Source organism: Pristiophorus japonicus, chromosome 8 (assembly GCF_044704955.1).
Source record: "Pristiophorus japonicus isolate sPriJap1 chromosome 8, sPriJap1.hap1, whole genome shotgun sequence".
NCBI classification, from domain to species: Eukaryota; Metazoa; Chordata; class Chondrichthyes; family Pristiophoridae; genus Pristiophorus; species Pristiophorus japonicus.
Genome location: NC_091984.1, coordinates 98,366,640 through 98,389,094, shown reverse-complemented (window position 1 = coordinate 98,389,094; position 22,455 = coordinate 98,366,640). Strand labels below are relative to the sequence as shown.

The 22,455-nt window shown below is 43.3% G+C and overlaps 1 protein-coding gene across 1 annotated transcript in view; it reads left to right on the top strand.

Annotated features, from left to right (window-relative positions):
• Positions 1-22,455, top strand: part of hmcn1 (hemicentin 1) — a 744,329-nt gene that overhangs the window by 616,657 nt on the left and 105,217 nt on the right. Inside the window, exons 76-81 of the mRNA XM_070887155.1 lie at positions 5,564-5,685; positions 7,552-7,716; positions 8,424-8,531; positions 13,112-13,249; positions 13,513-13,647; positions 21,830-22,099. Coding sequence (XP_070743256.1) covers positions 5,564-5,685; positions 7,552-7,716; positions 8,424-8,531; positions 13,112-13,249; positions 13,513-13,647; positions 21,830-22,099 — 938 coding nt within the window. The remainder of the gene's footprint in view (positions 1-5,563; positions 5,686-7,551; positions 7,717-8,423; positions 8,532-13,111; positions 13,250-13,512; positions 13,648-21,829; positions 22,100-22,455) is intronic.

The following is a 22,455-nucleotide window of genomic DNA, read 5'->3' as shown; positions in this document are numbered from 1 at the left end:
CGAAACGACAGTGGCGATCTCGCTCCATATTTGACGGTACGCCCATGGTGCTGGTTTCCCACCACGCTCTCCACTTCCGCCCCCCCCCCCCCCCCCCCAGTCAATTGGGCCCACCGGGAGTGGACCTCCATGATGAAAGCCTCATTGGCCTCCTCCGAAAAGAGTTTGGACCTTTTCCTCCCCGTCTCCACATCTCTAACACGTTCATCGCTGTCAGACATATTCTTTATCTCTCTCTCTTTTCTCTCTCCTCTCTGTCTCTGCCTTTCTCCTCTCTCTATCTCTCTCTCTCTCTCTTTTCTCTCTCCTCTCTGTCTCTGCCTTTCTCCTCTTTCTCTCTCTATCCTCTCTGGATCTTTCTCCCCCTTCTGCGCATGTGTGGATGACCCCTGACCTACCGAAACACAGGAAATCATATCCACCAAAAAAACCACGCATGCGCAGAAGCCCGTTGCAAGGGAAGCTTTTGTCTTCACCATCGCTGCGTGATCGCTGGGCAACGTCACATCGCTGGGCTCTCGCTTCGCTCATTTCACATCGCTGGGCTATCACCGAGCCAAAGGTCGCGATCCAAAAAATGGGCGATGGCCCAGCGATCATGAAGGCTGAAACATCGCTAAGGCTGGAACATCGGCCATTTTTTGGACCCTAGCGAGCAAAGTGGAAAGTCTAACCCATATCTCTAAGATAGATCTATGTAATTGGGCTACACCCATTGTTGTTGTACCTAAGTTAGATGGTAAGGTAAGGTTGTGTGGTGATTATAAAGTAACCCTAAACCAAGTTCTAGAGGTTAATCTACCACATACATTCAGATCTTCGCAAAGTTAGTTCTTACAAATGTCTACTTACAACTGGAGCTAGATGAGGAGTCCAAGTCATGCTTGACTATAAATACTCATCTAGACTTATATCAATTTAATAGGCTACCATTTGGAATGTCTTCTGCCCCCACCATATTCCAAGTGGTGATGAACCAGATTTTGCAAGGTACTGAAGGGGTAGTATGTTATTTAGATGACCTCCTCATTTCAGCACCAAACAGGCAAATCCGTAACATATTGAATGAAGTGCTCAAACAGCTAGAATAGAATACAAGTGACTGCTCGCAAGTGTGAGTTATTTCAAAGCTCAGTGAAGTATTTAGGGCACAGAGTAGACAAAGATGGTTTACATCCAATCAAGGGAAAGCTGGATGCAATTAGAAATGCATCCACTCCCAAGAATGTCACTGAACTTCGATCATTTTTGGGTCTTTTGAACTATTATGTGGCTACAGTGCTACATCCGCTGAATGAACTGTTGAAAAAAACAGGTCCATTGGAAGTGGTCAGAATAATGCAATGCAGCATTCAAGAAGTGTAAAAGCTAGTTGGTAGAGAGCAACATGTTAGTTCACTATGACGTATCTAAAATCATCAAGCTAGCATGTGACTCCTCTCCGTATGGAGTTGGGGCAGTGACCTCAAGAGACGAATTGCATTTGCTTTACGCACTCTCAGTGCCAGTGAGCATAATTATGTGCAAATAGAAAGGGAAGCTTTGGCATTAATTTTTGGGGTCAAGAAGTTCCACAAATACTTGTATGGTCGTAAGTTTGCCATCGTTACGGACCATAACGAACAGAAAACAGAGAGTAGAGATAAATGGTTCATTCTCTGGTTGGCAACCAGTAACTAGTGGGGTGCCGCAGGGATCAGTGCTGGGACCCCAACTATTTACAATCTATATTAACGACTGGGAAGAAGGGACTGAGTGTAACATAGCCAAGTTTTCTGATGATACAAAGATGGGAGGAAAAGCAATGTGTGAGAAGAACACAAAAAATCTGCAAAAGGACATAGACAGGCTAAGTGAGTAGGCAAACATTTGGCAGATGGAGTATAATGTTGGAAAGTGTGAGGTCATGCAATTTGGCAGAAAAAAATCAAAGTAAGTTTTTATTTAAATGGAGAAAGATTGCAAAGTGCCGCAGTACAGCGGGTCCTGAGGTTACTTGTGCATGAAACACAAAAGGATAGTATGCAGGTACAGCAAGTGATCAGGAAAGTCAATGGAATCTTGGCCTTTATTGCAAAGGGATGGAATATAAAAGCAGGGAAGTCTTGCTACAGTTATACAGGGTATTGGTGAAGCCACACCTGGAATACTGCGTGTAGTTTTGGTTTCCATATTTACAAAAGGATATACTTGCTTTGGAGGCAGTTCAGAAAAGGTTCACTAGGTTGATTCTGGGGATGAGAGGGTTGACTTATGAGGAAAGATTGAGAAGGTTGGGCCTTTACTCATTGGAATTCAGAAGATTGAGAGGTGATCTATCGAACTGAGGGGGCTTGACAGGGTGGATGCAGAGAGGATGTTTTCACTGATGGGGGAGACTAGAACTAGAGGGCATGATCTTAGAATAAGGGGCCGCCCATTTAAAACAGAGATGAGGAGAAATTTCTTCTCTCGGAGGGTTGTAAATCTGTGAAATTCGCTGCCTCAGAGAGCTGTGGAAGCTGGGTCATTGAATAAATTTAAGACAGAAATAAACAGTTTCTTAAACGATAAGGGGATAAGGGGTTATGGGGAGCACGCGGGGAAGTGGAGCTGAGTCCATTATCAGAGCAGCCATGATCTTATTGAATGGCGGAGCAGGCTCGAGGGGCCGTATGGCCTACTCCTGTTCCTATTTCTTATGTTCTTATAAGCCCCTGACAGCAATCTTCCATCCAAAGTCCCCAGTTCCAACCTTAGCTGCAGCCCGATTGCAGAGATGGGCTTTGATTTTATCAGCATATACGTATGATATTGAGTATAGACGATCGATCAGCTGATCACAGTAATGCTGATGCTATGTCTAGATTGCCATCCCCATCACAAGTTACACCGATTAGGGAAGAAGTGTTCTATTTTTCATACATTGATGAGCTGCCAATCAGAGCTGAAGAGCAACCAAACGTGACCCAGTTATATCAAAGGTATATGCTTACATAGCAAATGGCTGGCCAAACCAGGTATCAGAGAAATGAATGATCAGTGGATAAAGATTGTATCATGTGGGGTGCAAGAGTGATTATACCAAATAAATTCAAGTTCAAACTATTAGGAGATCTTCATGACCAGCATCTGGGAATGTGCTTGACCAAGAGTTTTACTTATGGTGCCAGATCTAGATAAAGATATAGAGTACATCGTTAGTCAGTGTACAACATGTGAATCGGTAAGCAAGAAACCACCATCAATACCATTACAGCCATGGAAATGGCTTCCCAGGGTGTGGCAAAGGTTACATATAAATTTTGCTGAGCTAGAAGGACAACAATTGTTCATTGTGATTGATAGCCATTCGAAATGCATAGAGGTGTTTCCAATGCGGAAAATAACAAAATAACAACACTAGACCATTTGCAAAGATTATTTTCTTCATATGGTCTCCCAGAAGAAATTGTGTCTGATAATGGACCACAATTTTGTTCAGAAGAATTTGCACAGTTTACGAGCAAAAATGGTGTGAAACATACCAAAGTTCTACCGTACCACCCTGCTTCAAATGGTGCAGCAGAGCGCACAGTACAAATTATAAAACGTGCTCTCATGAAGCAAATGTTGGATAAATCCAAAGAAATGACAGTTGTCGTTGAAGCACAAATTGGCTAATTTTCTAATTACGTAGCGTACAACTACTGGTGGAACACCAGCAGAGTTCTTTCTCAAACGACAGGCACGAACTAGGTTCTGGTTGTTAAAACCAAACTTGGCACAGTCAGCAGAAGAGAAACAATTAAGACAGAAAGAGAATCATGATAGAGGTAGAGTAAGAGAGAGAAGTGTGAAATTAAATCAGAAGGTGAGACTGAAGAACCATCACCATAAATGGTTAAAGTGGTTACCAGGAAGAGTGGTGAAGATATGTGGTCCTCGCACATATTTGGTCAAGATGTTTGATCATAGACAGGTTAGTTTGTTCACATTGATATTTTACTTACAGATGTGGAAGGAGTTGAAAGTTGGAATGATTCGATTATTTCTGACTCATCAGATAGTCTTGTTACAAGTACAGTACCAGTAGCATATCCTACATCAAATGTACTAGATAGAATCAAGTCCAAGAGAAAGTCAGAATTTAAGTCCGAATCAGGCAAACAAACAATCTAAAGTTATAGGGAGTTTGTATGTAGATCAAGGGCATCCCTTGGAGGAAAACGTTCCTCAAGATCAGCCTAGAATGAGTCTAAGTTCGACACCATGTTTGAAAAGTTCTGTTCAAGAGCGAAGATATCCTCTTCAAAACAGAAAACAAGTGGTTAAGTTTGATTTGTGAATATGGCAAAATAAGTCGATAATTTTTGTTATGTATAACCATGCAAGTTATGTCTGATGATTATTTTGTTATAATTACTTCTTCATTAAGGAGGGAGAAGTATAATATAGTTCCACCTAGTGGACTATTGCTCCACCTAGTGGATTACTGTGGTAATGCAGCATCTGCTGTTTACAACAAGAATAAAAGGAATAGAGCCATCTTGGAGTCTGTGTGTGTTGTGAGGTTATAAGGAAAATAACACAGTCATGGCCCTAACTACCACAGAGACACCCTCCTTGGTATATCTCTTATATACTAAAGTGAATTCAAGAAGAACATTTGATGGAATCTTGCACCTTCCTGCTCTGTGCAGTTTTGACTGTTTTTGCCCAGTTTATTGGGATTTTCAGTTGGGTAAATTTAAAATGTAAAGACATTACTTTTCCCAACGTTTTTGTAAATATCCCAAATGGGAGAAAACAGTGATTTCTCATAAAATATTCACTAGATTTAGCTATCACACTAACTCGCCTGCTGCTCTTGGATTTTTTCCTTCAGTGCTTTGTCAGATTGCTCAGTAGGGCTGCAGGTTGGGTTAGATCATGAATTTGTGGGAAAACTGACATTATCTGATGATTCACAGCTAGCCATATTTTCTGGCTACTAATTGCAGGACACCATTGATGGTGCTTATGGAGAAGCCTAGAATGATTGCACTCATAATGTAACTCACTTCCCTTTCATTTGTTGCCCTCAGCAAGACTGATGCTCCATGTGGCTCTCAGCCTCCATTCGCAGCCTGTTTGGCTGCTAGTGGAATGTATGCAGAGCCGGGATATGGTGCTCCCCGCTTTTTTTGTGTGATTACCCAGGATTGTGAGCCACATTTGGCCAATGGGCTGTAGTTTGGATAGCCTTGCCATATAGCAAGTAAAAGAGCTCACCAGGTCATCAGATGCAGAAGTGCAGAAGCATGTCACATCATCTTGTGGTGCAGTATGTTGGGCCAGTACTGAGTGGATCTTGAGCAAGATTGTGGTCTTCAGCAAAAGGCTCAGCAACTCTGGCCTATACTACCCATCTTTCTGCTTGACAAAGGATGCAGTTTAGTCAGTGACCTGCATGAGGAAAATAATAAATCTTTAAAAACTTACTGCTTCATTTTGATCATTAATGAATTGCAACAGAAATCCAGTATGGAGAGCAAAAGCAATGAAACAAAACAAAATGTACACAATGAAAACAATTAGCTAATTAATGATCTGTTTTCTGCAGACTGCTTTCCTCTGGCTCTCTTGTAATCATCTCACCCACTGTAGAAGACACCGCACACTACGAGTGTAAAGTCTCGAATTATGCTGGGGAAGATCAAAGATCTATCCGACTTACTGTACAAGGTATGCACTGTCAAATCAAGATGGACCTGATCCTTGATAATTTATAATCCGTCATAGTTTTATTTCCTCTGGCAGAGCCCTAATATATTCCTTTGTGCACTATTTTAACACAGATGTTAACCCATTTATTTTGGAAGGGGCTAATGGCTGTGTTACAATAGCACACACAACAATATAGTGGAAATGCAATATCCAGTGCACTACCAGAGGAAATTAAACCCCTATGTGTTTTGGTACAATCACTGATCATTGCTTTGGTAAGTGTAAAACGAATCTGTGGACAGTTTATTAAAGGAAATCAGTGGATTCCATTCTGTGAAATGCAGACTGAAGTGACTGTGTGTCCCTGTATCAGCCCATGACACTCTTGCGTGGAATGTCATTATTCTATAGATTGAGATGTACTCCTCTGCAGAGCAATGTGGGACTGACAGACTTGAGTTATACCACTGGCTCTATTTTGCTCCCTGGCCAAGGGAGATGGAGGTCTGCACATGTGTGTTCTACATGTGCTCAGTGTCATCCAATTTTATGTTTTCCAATGATTTCAAGTTTTTAAACTTCTGTTCAGACCCATTGCACTTGTATTGTAGCAGTGTAAAACTTACCTGTTGTGCAAAAACATAGGGCTCAATTTTCCCCAAAGCTTTTTTTTGGCTTACTTGAAGAGTTACGCCCGATTTTTGGGGGGCCCAAGTACACCAAAAAAAATGTTCTAAGTTTTCCCGTTGGATGTCTTCATTTTGGCGTGGCATAACCTGTCCTTTAGTTTTGGGGGTGGAGTCTTGATCTGTGCAAAAAGATCGGGCTGCCATGGTAACCAAGGACACAATGTGGGCTGAGGCTGCAAAGTGAAGCATACAGCCAACTTCCAACACATTAAGAGAATTGAAAAACACATACCAGCAACTCTCTCTCTCTCTCGGAGAGTGCAGACCTACAATGGGACCGGATAGCCTTCGGGCGGGGTTGCAGGTAAGTTGCTGCTATGTGTTTTTCAATTCTTTTAGTGTGTGTCCGGGCACCTGCTGTGCCAATTTCCTTACTTGTGCCAATTTATTTAACTCTCCGCAAGGGTTTTCTGGAGAGGCCACAGACGTTGGCCTAAGCAGAACTGGAGTAACTCTCAGCTGAGTAAACTTCCATAAATGACCAGAATTGGCGTGGATGGCTACGCCTCCTTCGGCTGAAAAAAAAACTGACCTAAAAAAAATCATAACTGAGTTACACTGGTGCAAATTGATTGGGGAAACTGCTTTTTCAACTTAGGCCAAAAAGAGCAGCCTGCTCCAAAAAAAACGGCGCAAATCATTGGGGAAAATTGAGCCCCTTGTTCTGGCTGACATTCCTTTTCACTCCTAACTTCCTAATTTTGAACTAGTATCTCGTGGTATTTGTTTCTATCACCATCATAAACAATTTGCTGGGATTAAATATTTATTCTACATTTCGAATAATGGTTAATTGAATAAAGACTTAGACTGAAATAAAATGACTCCTGCTAGAAAGTCTGTGTGTATGTGTGTGTGCCCGCGTGTGTCTATCTGCCACCAGTTTCTCAAAATTAGCCTCTGCTCCATTTTGATGCAATGCCCTGAATAGCTGAAAAGCTTGCTGATACTCATGGCCTGTGTGCAAATATGAAGTATGGGCATTCGGTGAGGCACAGGAGTCGTCACAACATAAACACCTGAAGGAAAGTGGAAATGCTGTGACGGTTAGGTTCACTAATATTGCACACGCTTATTAATCAGATCAATGCAATAAATTGACTGCACCACAGTACCAGCAGTCCTGGTTCTGCTCTATTTATTCTACATTATTTCGCTGAAACTATTGGTCCATTTTAATTTTCTTCCTATTCAGTTCCCCCTTCAGTTGCTGATGAAGCTACAGACTTGTTAGTAACAAAGTTGTCACCGGCTGTTATTACATGCACTGCCTCTGGTGTCCCAAAACCAAGCATTCACTGGACCAAGGATGGAGTCAAACTGTCACCTCGAGGAAAAGGCTACCTTGTTCTGTCTACAGGTAACAGCAGATGAATTAACATATTTCTAGAAGAGCCGGAAATTCTGCCGATACACAGCCAGTCAGGCAGTATCTGAAAGAGAAAAATAGATTAACATTTATCAGAACTGATGAAGGGCCAGACCAAGAATATTAAAGTATTTTTTTCTCTTAGATGCTGATGAGCTTGCATTTCTTATATTTTTTTCAGATTTCCAGTTTTTTCTTTTTACTTACTTCAACGCATTCCTATATATTTACAATGTGAGGTCTCTGATTTTAAGTGATATACCTGAATGCTAAGTCACTATACAGAACTAGAGTTGTGCACCTTTCTGCACAATTCTATCTAATAAGTGACTGTACCAATACCATTATTAGTATTGTTTTGCCATGCTAATCAATAGGTTAAGGACACTGTATGACAGGAGTGTGGAGGATATTTTCACTGGTGAGCAGGCCAAATAGCTCATGAACAGTCACAGTCACAAGAAATCAAATCAGCCTGCTGATGAAGATACTATTCATATTTCAAATATTAACAGGAAATTTATATCGCTTTTAATTTCTCTGTTGCTTTTCTAATGGTCTTTCATATCTATTGGCGCCCTGTGTGCTGTGATAGGGACGCCATTATGGTTTACTAGTTGTGCAGTAAATGAATAAGTACAGAAATCAGTTATAGTTGTTGCCTATTCAGCTTTTTCCCCACCTTCTTGTTAATTCAGGAACTATTGAGATCAGTGCTGCCCAACTCAGTCATACAGGAAGATACACATGTGTTGCAAAGAATGCTGCTGGCACTGCACACAGGCAAATCAACCTCCGTGTACAAGGTAGGCACTCGGTATTTAGCTTTTCAATTATTGGGAATAAGTTGCAATTCAGGATGAGATATAAATCAAGTTTGTTCATCGTTCTTTCTTTCCCAGTACTACAAAAATACCAAACTATTCAATTATTTAAGGAAGAGGGACAGAAAGTGAGTGGTTCAGAGAACTGGAAGTCAGTTCAGAACTACATTAAGAACAAAAAGCTTTTCTCTACTGATATGAATATTTTTGAGATCATCAGAATCATTATTGGAGAGAAATACCCATATATTCCTCTTGAATGTTCTACCCAAATGCATAATTGCCAGTCTGGTGTTGAGCTTGACCGCTCCACTGATGACCTCCATGCACACCTCTGGAACTCTGCTGTAGAATCAGCTGACCCTGAACATCATTGATTGGGTCTGTCACTGTACACTTCTAAACCATAATATGGTTTCTCATCAAAGCTATGTTCATTGCAAAGTGATTTCCATTCAAATCGGTCTACCCTTTAGCTGATGGCTTATTCACTGATTCTTTTTCTCCTGAAGGATTTCCCTGTGGCGCTTTCCCCTCTTTCACTCTCTTCAAATTGTTCACTTAAACCAGTCATCATCCAACCATATCCACTCAATTCCTAATAATTTCATTTTACATTCATCAACTTCCTTCAGATTGCACATCCTCAATGCACAGAGCTTCCAATCTTTTCGCAATGAAATGGTTGAATCACTACATTTGCATCTCCTCCATGCCCTGTACTGGGACAATTAAGGTTTTCTTTTTTCAAAAAAGTTTTCTTCATGTCTCAGAATTTTAATGAACAACAACTATCTCCTCTTATCTTTGATGGATTCTTGGCCTTGCCTTTCACTTCAAATGGAACTCCCAAAACTCGTTCATCATTACTGCTGCCTCTGACAAGCTCAGTTTTCTCTTTTGTGCCAAGCACTTCTTTTTTCATGATCACCAATTTTTAATTCTCTACGAAAACCAAAACTAGAATATTTCTTCCAAATTCAGGGAGGCTCTTCTAACACTTGTTTCATGCACCTGGAGAAGGAAAATTGGAAAACTGCAAATGTAATGCCACTATTTAAAAAAGGAGGCAGACAAAAAGTAGGAAACTATAGACCAGTTAGCCTAACATCTGTGGTTGGGAAAATGTTGGCGTCCATTATTAAAGAAGCAGTAGCAGGACGCTTGGAAAAGCATAATTTGGTCAGGCAGAGTCAGCATGAATTTATGAAGGGCAAGTCATGTTTGACAAATTTGCTGGAATTCTTTGAGGATGTAATGAACAGGGTAGATAAAGGGGATGTGGTGTATTTGGACTTTCAGAAGGCATTTGACAAGGTGCCACATAAAAGGTTACTGCACAAGATAAAAGTTCACGGGGTTGGGGGTAATATATTAGCATGGATAGAGGATTAGCTAATGAACAGAAAATAGAGAGTCGGGATAAATGTTTCATTCTCTGGTTGGCAATCAGTAACAAGTGGGCTGCTGCAGGGATCAATGCTGGGACCCCAACTATTTACAATCTATATTAACAACTTGGAAGAAGGGACTGAGTGTAACGTAGCCAAGTTTGCTGATGATACAAAGATGGGAGGAAAAGCAATGTATGAGGAGGACACACAAAATCTGCAAAAGGACATAGACAGGCTAAGTGAGTGGGCAAAAATTTGGCAGATGGAGCATAATGTTGGAAAGTGTGAGGTCAAAAAATCAAAGAGCAAGTTATTATTTAAATGGAGAAAGATTGCAAAGTGCTGCAGTATAGCGGGACCTGAGGGCACTTGTGCATGAAACACAAAAGGTTAGTATGCAGGTACACCAAGTGATCAGGAAGGCCAATGGAATCTTGGCCTTTATTGCAAAGGGATGGAGTATAAAAGCAGGGAAATCTTGCTACAGTTATACAGGGTATTGGTGAAGCCACACCTGGAGTACTGCATGCAGTTTTGGTTTTCATATTTACGAAAGGATATACTGCTTTGGAGGCAGTTCAGACAAAGTTTACTAGGTTGATTCCGGAGATGAGGGGGTTGACTTATGAGGAAATGTTGAGTAGGTTGGGCCTCTACTCATTGGAATTCAGAAGATTGAGAGGTGATCTTATCGAAATGTATAAGATTATGAGGTGGCTTGACAGGGTGGATGCAGAGAGAATGTTTCCACTGATGGGGAAGACTAGAACTAGAGGGCATAATCTTAGAATAAGGGGCTGCCATTTAAAAGTGAGATGAGGAGAAATTTCTTTTCTGAGGGTTGTGGATCTGTGGAATTCGCTGCCTCAGAGAGCTGTGGAAGCTGGAACATTGAATAAATTTAAGACAGAGATAGACAGTTTCTTAACCGATAAGGGAAGAAGGAGTTATGGGGAGCGGGCAGGGAAGTAGAGCTGAGTCCATGATCGGATCAGCCAAGATCGTATTAATTGGCGGAGCAGGCTCGAAGGACCATATGGCCTACTCCTGCTCCTATTTCTTATGTTCTTATGAAAAGCTTGTCATCCGATAACTGATCCCTCTCTCATCTCCAGCCTTGAACGTATATTCCTCTGTCACCTCTGCTGTCTTTATTTATCAACATCACTATGGTTGGTGTTACACTAAACTTTGTCTGTTTCCTTTTAAGCTCTTATGCACTCATTCATCTCCCTACATTTCATGTTAAAGTCAAGGCTTATCGCATAATATCTTATTTTATTCTCAAACTTTCTCAGAACCTGAAAATTGCAGTTTGTGTTTTTCTACAAATTCATTGCCTTCAAAGCTCAAGCTTGGCATCGCATGATTCCTATTTCTTAACTTAATCATCTTCTCTCTTACTCCAGTGTATGTAAAGTGGGCTTCGGCCCCTTACTTTGTTTCTCAAAAGAAAAATTAACAATTCACCTGAAAGCATTGCAAATTGTACTTAATTTTCTCTGCAAGTTCCATTTGCTCCTTCTGAATCCTTGTTTTTGTCCTTAATTCTCAGCTGGAGTGGTGGTCAAGTATAATTCTACAGTCCTTTTTATAGCTTTGTTCCCTTTATTGTTCTATTAATGATGGACAGATGGAGGTGGGATGGATGTTTTAGTTAGTGGCTGCATATGAACTGTTTAAACTCATACTTTTAAACTGGAACTAAGCACATAACAATGTAGGCCCTGAAAACTCATGGGGCTAGATTTTCCCTGAAGCCCCTCACCGCCAGATTGCCACCCAGAAAGACCACTAAGATTCTGCAAATAACGCTGGCAAAAATTTCCATAAAAAAGGTAAAAAATACCGCCCAGCGAGAAAATGGATCTTACACCAAGATTCTCGGCGGTTAAAGGCGAAACTAGGTCAAATGGACGGTTCTTACCGGAAAGGACGGTAAGTACTTAAAATTTAGACTGAAGCTGCGGTTGGGCCGAGGGAGGGGGAAAAACTCAAAAAATATTTTTTTAATTAAATAAAAAATAAAAAGTTAGGACACATTCTCCAGACCCCTTTTTAACATAATTGTCATTACAGAATTTTAAAAATGATTATAAAAAGCCTTTAATTAACCTTTCTTTGCAGGGAACTCACCTACCGCCCGCTTTCAGGCAGCTTTTCGTGGGCGGTTTCCTCGGCGGTGCGTATGGGTCCCCGTTGAGGCAAAACTTGGATCGTGGCGGTTTTCTCGGCGGTGCACGCAGATGCACGTATTTTCAAAATGTCGGCAGAGCTCTTTAAAAAAAATAAAGAGGAAACTTTCGCCGGGCAGTTTTTCATCGAAAAAGAGCTGTACCGCCATGAAAACTGCCGAAAATGAAGGGGAGAGTCTAGCCCTGGATATGGTGGAATGGATGTTTTAGTTAGTGGCTGCATATGAGCTGTTTAAACTCATATTTTTAAACTGGAACTAAGCACATAACAATGTAGGCCCTGAAAACTCATGTGCCTTTGATTTCAATGTCAATGCCAGGAACTGCCCACCAATGACTTCCAGCAATGATCCAACCAAAGATTTTGAGGTGAAGGGGAATGACCTATTTTAAATAAACTGGGCAGATGCATGCTTCACTGGGGACACAAACCTACCAGAAGAGAGAAACCATAAAATGCAGTATTGGTTCTTGGGGAGTAAGGTTCAAGGCCTTCCTCAGAAAGTCTACTAACCTGTGCTCATCAGCATTTCCTCCCCATGACTCTATTGTCTCGTTGTCCTAATTGGTAGCCCTTCCACTAGACTCACAGCAGCAATGTACCAGAAGAGCCAAAGATTTATGTCCCCATAGTGTTTGAAGGATAACCATATATACATACATTCCAACTTTTATAACTCTGTTTTGGAAACCACTGGAGTAACATTGTTCCCTCTGGCTTCAAATTCTTCCTTGATGCACAAGTATATTACATTTTGTGTGTAAGCTTACAGCAATTTCCAAAAGTATGTATTTGCAGACCATGTACTTTGTATCACAATGATCTTCGATCAGAACAAATCTGGTTTGGAGTGTAGGATAATTATGAGCATTAGAACAGGCTTTGCAGTTTAAAAAATAAATGCTATGTAATGTCATTTTTTGATTGGATTAACTTTTATGGCTTTTTATTGTGATTCTATTTTCCACCCAGAACCTCCTGTAATTCAGACTCAGCCTAGCAGTCTGGATGTGATTCTGAATAATCCTATTACTCTTCCATGTGAGGCTACTGGCACACCGAATCCCTCTATTACCTGGCAGAAGGAAGGTATCAGCATTAACACGGCAGGTAAAATGGTCAGAACTTTTGTCATTATAAAAATGCATTTGAGTTTGCTGGAAATATTCAGGAGATTGGCACCATCGGACAAACACTACACCACATCTCTACTTGGCTGGGGTTTTCCTCTCATCTTAGATAATAGTACCAGAATCAATCAAGTCAGTGATTTGGTAGCATTTCTCCACAAAGTTACGGTCAGTTTATTATTTACTCAGTGTGTTGTGACTCAGCATTTTCCAGGAAAAAGGCTTAATGCTTTTCTTGTACAGGAGGAGATTACACAGTTCTACCCAATGGAGGTCTTCAGATTACTCGAGCTGCAGTGAAGGATTCTGGTACATACATGTGTGTTGCACAGAACCCAACTGGCACAGCCCTGGGAAAGATAAAGCTGAGGGTGCAGGGTAAGTTGAAAAAAATTTAATTATTAAGGATGTTGGTGGATTTTTTTTGGCAGGGGCAGTGTTATCTCAAAAGAGGACTGTAATCACTTTTTTTATGGTTTAGATCATAAGTAATATTTTTATTAATTTTCTTCGGTGATTATTGCGATTAACATTTGTTTCTGAAGTGCTCTATGTGTGGCTACATGCACCTGTTGGAGACGGGGTGTAGTGTTCTGTGAGCCTGCAAAGCTTGGGATTGAAATGAGGGGAAGCCAAACCGAGAAGGCTGTCAGTTGACCACTGGCAGGTGCTACGTAGTTTACTCCAGCACAGACTTGTGACATATCTTGGTAAGTGGGTTGCACTGGCGATCTCCTTCAAAAGTCCATGATCTCAGTCTGTGAGACCTCGCCAATTAACATATGATACAGGTACATCAGTTTGTTTTAAGCACCAAGTTTCCTGAAAGTTTTTGTTGTTCAATAGGTTAGAGTCAACACCAGTGGTTACAGAAATAGTTTATTTTGAGAAGTAAAAACAAAGGTCAATACGTTCAAGTATTGAAGCAGTAATTAACAAAACGGAGCAATAAATTATATCACCCATTCCGAATTGGGTAAAGCCTATAACTTATGGATGCCTGTTGCTTGTCTCGGCCTACCACTGTCGACTTCACCTGTTGAATGCATCTACATAACTAAAGCCCAAAGCACGTACTTGTCCAGATACAGACTATTCCTTGTGACCGTACTCTTTTCAATTCTAACCCTGGGATTTGTCGATAACAACAGTTCTAGCTCTAAGAAACCTAGGGGCTGAAATTGGCTATTGCCCCGGTTGAGGGCGGTAACCTTTCTGGCGGTGGGACATTCTGCGCCCGGCGCAGAAGTCCCCTCCCGGAAGCGAAATTGCGGTTACCGCCCCTCACAGGAAGTGGAGCACAATGTCGCTTGCACCACTTCCTCTCGGGACGGGATCGTAGGTGCTACCCGGGTGCATTGTGGAGTGCTACGCGGCCTCTCGGCATAGCGCTGATGCATTTCAAAACCCCTCCCCTTCCATCTGCAGGCCTTTTGATGGGCCTCCACTCAGCCACCAGAAATGTGAGGTGCCGTGGCCACAGTCCAGCACTGAAGCAGAGTGCAAGGCTGCATGATCGCAGACCAGACCCCGCGACATCGGTGAACGATGGCCCGACCCGTGAGTCAGAGAAAAAGAAAAAAATGGGGTCGCGGTGTACGATCCACAAAGCTGGTGCTGATATCACCCGTGGCAGCCTCATGGGGCACTGCACAATTTCCGTCACGGGGTGGAAACGGGCCGCCTCGGGGCGAAAAGGGGTCGCCGCACACGCCGATGACATCATCATCAGAGGCCTGGGTGCTCGTCAAATCGCCTCTGTTTTGGATTCGGTGGGCCGAATCCCATCTGCAGCAACCTTCCTGCCCAGAAACTCAACCTCAGGAGCTAAGAACACACATTTAGACTTCTTGAGTCGCAGGCCTACCTGGTCCAGTCGGCGTAGCACCTCCTCCAGGTTGTGGAGGTGTTCCTCGGTGTCTTGACCCGTGATAAGGATGTCGTCCTGGAATACAATCGTTCCAGGAATGGATTTAAGCAGGCTTTCCATGTTTCGTTGAAAAATTGCGGCCGCTGATCAAATGCCAAACGGGCACCTGTTACAAACGAACAGTTCCTTGTGCGTGGTGATGGTGGTCAGTTGTTTAGATTCGTCGGCCAGTTCATGGGTCATATAGGCTGAAGTGAGGTTCAACTTGGTGAACAGCTTGCCGCCTGCCAGCGTGGCGAAGAGGCCCTCCGCTCTCGGGAGCAGGTATTGATCTTGTAGGGACACCCGATTGACGGTGGCCTTGTAGTTGCCACAGATCCTAACAGAGCCATCCACTTTTAGGACGGGAACGATGGGGCTCGCCCAGTCGCTGAATTCAACAGGCGAGATGATGCCCTCTCTCAACAGCCGGTCCAATTTGCTCTCGATCTTTTCCTGCATCACATACGGCACCGCTCTGGCTTTGTGGTGCACTGGCCTGGCGTCTGGGGTGATGTGTATCGCTACTTTAGTGCCTTTGAAAGTCCCGACGCCAGGTTGGAATAGTGAATCGAATTGTTGTAGGACTTGTGAGCACGAACTTCGCTCCACAGATGACATTGCGTGAACATCCCCCCATTTCCAGTTCATGTCGGCTAACCAGCTCCTCCCCAACAGTGCGGGCCCATTGCCCGGGACAATCCAGAGCGGCAGCCGATTCACTACCCCATTGTGTGTGACAGCCAACATTGCACTGCCTAGCACCGGAATAATTTCTTTAGTGTAAGTCCGTAATTGTGTCTCAATACGTGCTAATTTGGGTCTACTGGCTTTAAGTGGCAATAGCTTCTCAAATTGCTGAACGCCCATGAGTGACTGACTGGCCCCAATGGCCAGCTCCACACGTACTGGGATACCATTTAATAAAACCCTCATCATCATGGTGGCGTTTTGGTGTATGAACTGTGAATATTCGCCACATGGACCCACTGAACCTCGGCGTCCATCGATTTGCCCCAAAAATCATCTTGCCTGAAAGAACCCTCTTCTGGTCCATCCGCCTCATATATTAGTCTGGTTGCAGACTTCCTGCACATTCGAGCTAAGTGGCCACTGAGATTGCAGTTTCTGCAGACAAACTGTTGAAATCTGCACGATCTAGCTGAGTGTTTTCTCCTACACCTCCAGCATGAGTTAAAGTTTCCATTGTTGGGAACAAAGAGACTATGGCCAGGCATTCCGCAATGACTGTCCCTTTGACTGCTCTTAAGTACCCTATTAGTGGGTATCATTGGCCCCATCCCGGGCCGCATTGTCCACTGTGATGGCGTGACTGTCCGTTCAGCCTGCCATTGTCTCTGTTGAAGTCCTACTCTGGGGTCTATTGCTGCCTGGGGAGTGTCGGACTGCCCCTGCCTGCCTGCGGGGCTCTGAGTTGAATTGATGGTGTTGACTCCCTGATCCATCGCCGCGTTAGAGACAGAATTGCGCGTGTGTATTATATTTGTCTCTTCCTCCCCCGCCAGGAAAGTTTGAGCTATCAACGCCGCCGCTTCCAAGGTCAAATCCTTGGTCTCAATTAATTTGCGGAAAATTCCCGCATGACCGATGCCCTCGACAAAGAAGTCCCTTAGCATCTCCCCCCTGCAGGCATCTGTGAACTTACAGAGGCTGGCCAAACGCCAGAGATCCACTACGAAGTCCGGTATGCTCTGTCCTTCATGACGTCGGTGGGTGTAGAATCTGTGTCGGGCCATATGTATGCTACTCGCCGGTTTGAGGTGCTCCCCGATCAATTTGCTCAGTTCTTCAAAGGTTTTGTCCGCCTGCTTTTCGGGTGCTAGTAAGTCCTTCCTGAGCGCGTAAGTCTTTGGTCCGCAGCTGGTCAAAAGATGAGCCCTTCGCTTGTCGGCCGCTACATCCCCCAGCCATTCTTTCGTAACGAAACTTTGCTGAAGCCCCTCGACAAAATCGTCCCAGTCTTCCCCCAACACAGTACCGTTCCTCTGTGTTACCGATGGCTATTCTCGTGGGTCGTGAATTCCCGTTTCTCGTCGCCAATGTAAAGTCCTTACTCTACAGTATGAAACCACACGAGGCACACTCTGAAGACGAGGTCACTCTGTGACCTTAACTCTTTATTCACAGCACTCCAAAGACGATGACCCTGTGTGGGACCTCTCTTTTTATACCTGTGTGATCAGGTAAGAGAGTCTCCCACAAGTTCACCCCTTGTGGTCAAGGTGTGCATCTAGGTTGAGTGTATACAGTATTACAGTGATGTTATATTGTGGTTACATACATGACAGACGCCATTTTGAAGTTCGGAGGAAGGCAGGAGGCTTAGTTGTGAGTTATTTAGAGAGTTAATTTGAAGATGATTGTACTCAGAATATTGGATCAGGGAATATAAAGTTATTTTTGGTAAATATATATTGAAATTATTTTGTAAATAGCTTTTACATAGTGAAATTATTTACTGATATTGTTGGGACCTATCAAACTGACTGGTATACAGCATAGAGAGTGCCGAGTACAGTGATTAGAGAGTATAGGGTAGAGAGATTATTAAAATTAGTGAAAGTAATTATTGATAGTGATTATGGGGCCTATGCTTTCCCTGACTTTAATTGCAACTGCTCACACACTGGTTACTGAAAGGATCAATCGAAGAGGTGGCAGAGAAATGCGTAGATGGAGACAAAGACAGAGGAGGAGACCGTACAGCCAACGCAGGTACTTGGAAAAGCAATCTTACCTGAACTTGTCTGAAAATGCTTGTCTTAGGAGGCTGCGATTCAGGAAGGAGGTCATCGATGAGATATGTCAACTCGTCAAGGATGATCTGCAGCCTTCCAGCACCATCAGAACTGCACTGTCTGTTGAGGTGACGGTTACTACTGCCCTAGCCTTCTATGCATCGGGATCTTTTCAGGTTTCAGCTGGCGACATCTGCCATATCTCTCAGTACGCTACACACTGCTGCATTCGACAGGTGACCGAAGCCCTTTACGCTCGCGGGATGGACTTCATAAGCTTCCCAATGACCAGGGAGGCACAGACTGAGAGGGCTTTGGGTTTCTCGAGAATAGCAAACTTCCCCAAGGTGCAGGGAGCAATAGACTGCATGCACATTGCCCTAAAAGCACCCTTAAGAAACGCAGAAGTGTTTCGTAACAGAAAGGGGTTCCACTCACTAAATGTGCAGCTTGTTGTCAACAACAATCAAACAATTCTGACAGTAAATGCTACATTTCCTGGCAGCATCCAAGATGCGCACATCATACGTGAAAGTGCTATCCCTGACCTGTTTATCAATCAGCCAGAAGGTCACGGTTGGATGCTGGGGGATAAAGGATATGGCCTTGCCAGTTGGCTGATTACCCCTCTGCATAATCCCGTCACTGAAGCACAGAAACAGTATAATGAAAGTCACATAGCGACTCGCAACATCGTTGGAAAGACAATTGGAGTCCTAAAGCACACTTCAGATGCCTGGATCATTCTGGAGGCAGCCTACAGTACCACCCTGACCAGGTTGCAGAGTTTATTGTGGTGTGTTGCATGCTGAATAACCTAGCTATAAGAAGAGGACAAGTAATGCCAGATCGGGCTGCAGGACCACCTCCAGAAGGAGGGGAGACAGAAGAACCAGCCGGCGAGGATGAAGGGGAGGAAGAGACGGAAGAGGACGCAGGTGAGGACATAGGGGAGCGCAATCAGCCTGGCGATTTGCACCAGGACCACCGCACCTTTCCCGAAGACCAGTAGCCAGGGACAGTTACACGGCCGCTAAGCTTTTGCATCAGCAGCTAATTAATGAATGCTTTGCATAAACTATCATTGTGGATTTTCAAATGTTCATTTACAGTTATGGTTTATCAAAAGTTTTATTTGCATGGGGTTCTCATTGTTGTCTTGGCTGTGCTGGCCTATCATCGGCGTTAATGGTTACTTTAAGTAAAGTTTAAGGATAGCACTGCTACAGTAAGAGAATAAACAAATAGGGATGAACAACTGTAAATTTGTTAACTAATGTAACTAAGAGAGAAGTCACCAAAAAATTTGTTGAATTCAAAAAGGTTTTTATTAACAAAATATAAAACTAATTTTAATAAACTTAACACCCTCCCTCCACCCCCCCCCCCCAACCCATCCTTCTCTTCAAATCCCAACTAATTAAACACAACAATAACCGATAATAATTAACATCAAGATAACTATAACGATAACAATTTACCATAACTATTCAAAAATTAAACAAGTAAACATTGGTAAACAAACCCCCACCCTACCTGCGGCCACGTTTCCCTCCAGGTCCTTTCCCGCCTCGTGTTCTTACTCCACCCGACCATTTTGTTCTACGCTGACCGACACCAAGACGTTGTGCAATGTGGGACGGCAAGATTTCCTGCCATGGTGGAGGTGAAGGAGAGGAAGTTGAAACCTGAGGCTCGACTTCCGAGTCCGGAGAAACAGTGTCCTCCGTACTCGTTTGTGTGCTCGGGGTCTTGCTGCGAGCTGACACGACACCTTGGGTTGCAGCACCATGTGCAGCCAACAATGCATGCCGAAGGGCATTGATTGCTGCGGGCTGCTCACGAACTGCCTCCAACGTCTCCCGTGCTGTCTGTGACTGCGCGGAAGACCAGTTGGAGAAGATCGTGCTGAACCCGTTCCAGGTTGTGGAGAAATGGTTCCAGGTTGCGGAGAAACCCGCAAACCCTGGATAAGGTCGAGACCGATTGCGACCGTCTCCCTGCACAGGGATAGCAAGCTCTCCGTCTGGCCCTCCATGGTAGGCGATTGCCCATCCCGCTGACCCGACCTCTGTGGGGTCGGCGTAGGCAAAATTTGACGCCTTGGCGTCACCACCTGTACACCGCATGGTCCTGGTGCCTCTGCCATCTCAATTGAGATGGCCGCAGGTTGTACCCACTCCCCCCCCCCCCCCCACAAAAACAAGGTCATCTTCTTCCTCCTCCTCCTCCTCCTCCATTGCCGCCTCCTCCAAAGCCTCGTCCACCTCCTGCTCTTCCTCCACAGTTCACGTGTTTTCCTCCTGCATGCTCGTCGATATCTCTTGTTCAGATTCCACCGACACTTGCCCTTAAAGATACAAATGACGTTTCTAAACATTTATAAAACATTTAAATACAACTTAATAGGAAATTAACGGTGCTCATTATTATTAAACATACACAACAATACATAACACTTTTTCAATAACCCAATATATATGACTAATTTTCAATACCCCATATGCACAATGGTTCAACAGGGCCGACATGACCTCATTCGTGAATCATGAATACCACAAAAGTCATAAAGCATTATCATTGAAAGACATTACTAAGATGTTTTAACGCTGTATTTGATAATGTTTGATACATTGCACAGTTCCCATTACTCACGAGACTCGAGGGTGGGTTTGACCAAACCACGGTTTGTGACCGAACGGCTGTCAGGCCCCACTAGGGCCACCGCAAGCTCCTCACATTAACTCAGAGTTTGAAGCTGAGCCGAGCCACCGCCTGTCCTCCTTTGCTTGGCCCTATTCAGTGAAATCTTCTTCTGTAAATGATAAGATAACATTGCATGGCTTAAGCTAATTGACTTGGTAATAAACATTTCAGATTGACATAATTCAATGTTCGATTAGAACCATGCATTGATTCTGAACAATATGAATAATATTGCACATTATAAAATTCAACTTAGTCTTATGATGCATAAATTAATTCATAATTTAATTAATTAATACCCATAATGAAATGACATTGAATATTGCAATTTAAATTTCCAAACATCAATTTAATTTAAAATATGTATAATTTTAAATATAAAATGCAACTTACTCTGGATGTGGACAGCAAGCTGTTCCATCTTTTGCGGCACTGGTCCGGAGTCCGCACTTCATTGGACGTTGACGTCACCACGTCGGCAATCTCTGCCCATATGCGACGGTATGCACGGGGTGGAGGTTTCCCCGGCCCACCCCGTGTTAGGTCCGCCCATCTGCCACTCACAATGCTTACCAGAGCCTCGTTCGCCTCCTCACTGAAGGGCTTAGCCCTTTTACGGTCCAATTCGGCCTCCATGTTGCTTAGTAAAATTATTATTTTACACAGTATTTATATTTTTATGTTAAAGGGTTACGATAATTTGATGTGGTAAGTAATAATTTGCAAACGGATATTAATTCAAAAATGAAATAAAATAGGATAATCTACACAGACACCTTAACAGATATTCGCAAGACATTTCCTCTCGCTCTTTCTCTGAGTCTCACTCTGCTTCTGAGCATATGTGATGACCCCTGACCTCTCAAAACACGGCAAAAAAAACCCACACATGCACACACTACCGTTGCTAGGGAAGCTTTTTTTTCACTTCCGTTTCATGATCACCCAAAAATCTCATCACCCATTTGACATCGCCAGGGTAAGTCCGAGTGGAAAATCGCCAAAAAAAATGGGCGATGTACCAGCGATCAGCAAGGCCGAGACGTCCCACAACTCTGGAACATCGCCCATTTTTGGGGGCGATGGCCCCCTAGTGGAAAGTCTAGCCCATAGTCTAAATATTTCTTTCAATATTTTGTTGTATTTTTGGCTCATTTAATTGAAGTGCAAATGTTTTTTTTTTAAGTGCCTCCTGGTATAATGGCCCATCCAAAGAACTATGTTGTTGCTTTGGATAAATCAGTCACCATGGTCTGTGAGGCCAAGGGTTACCCAATTCCTGAAGTCACCTGGAACAAAGATGGACAACAAGTTACAGAGAGCATCCGCCAGAGAATCCTCAGTACTGGAGCCCTGCAGATTGCCTTTGTCCAACCCAGAGACACTGGACGATACACCTGTACAGCAGCCAATCCTGCAGGGTCCAGCAGCTCTGTCATGGTTCTGACTGTTCACAGTAAGTTTTATTTAATGTTCTCCTACCCACATTAACATCTTTTGCTTTTAGATCAGTTGGTGTTCTTCAATTTATTAATGGAATAGAGTTTAAAAAAAAAAACACCAAGACTAATTTTCGGGCTGGTTTTCAGGCATGAATGAAGTAGTAGCGCAAGGAAAATTGAAATGCAAAATGAAACACCCTGTTCCCACCCTCACCCGAGCCGTTGTCACCTTGGGGGAGTCCTTGAAATGTATGGTCCAGGCGCCCATCAAAAACAAGTGGGCACCTCATTAGCCCATGCAAATCGGGATCCTATGACATTAATAAGGCACTGAGGCAATTTTCATGTACCAATGTGCAGATCGTGCTCC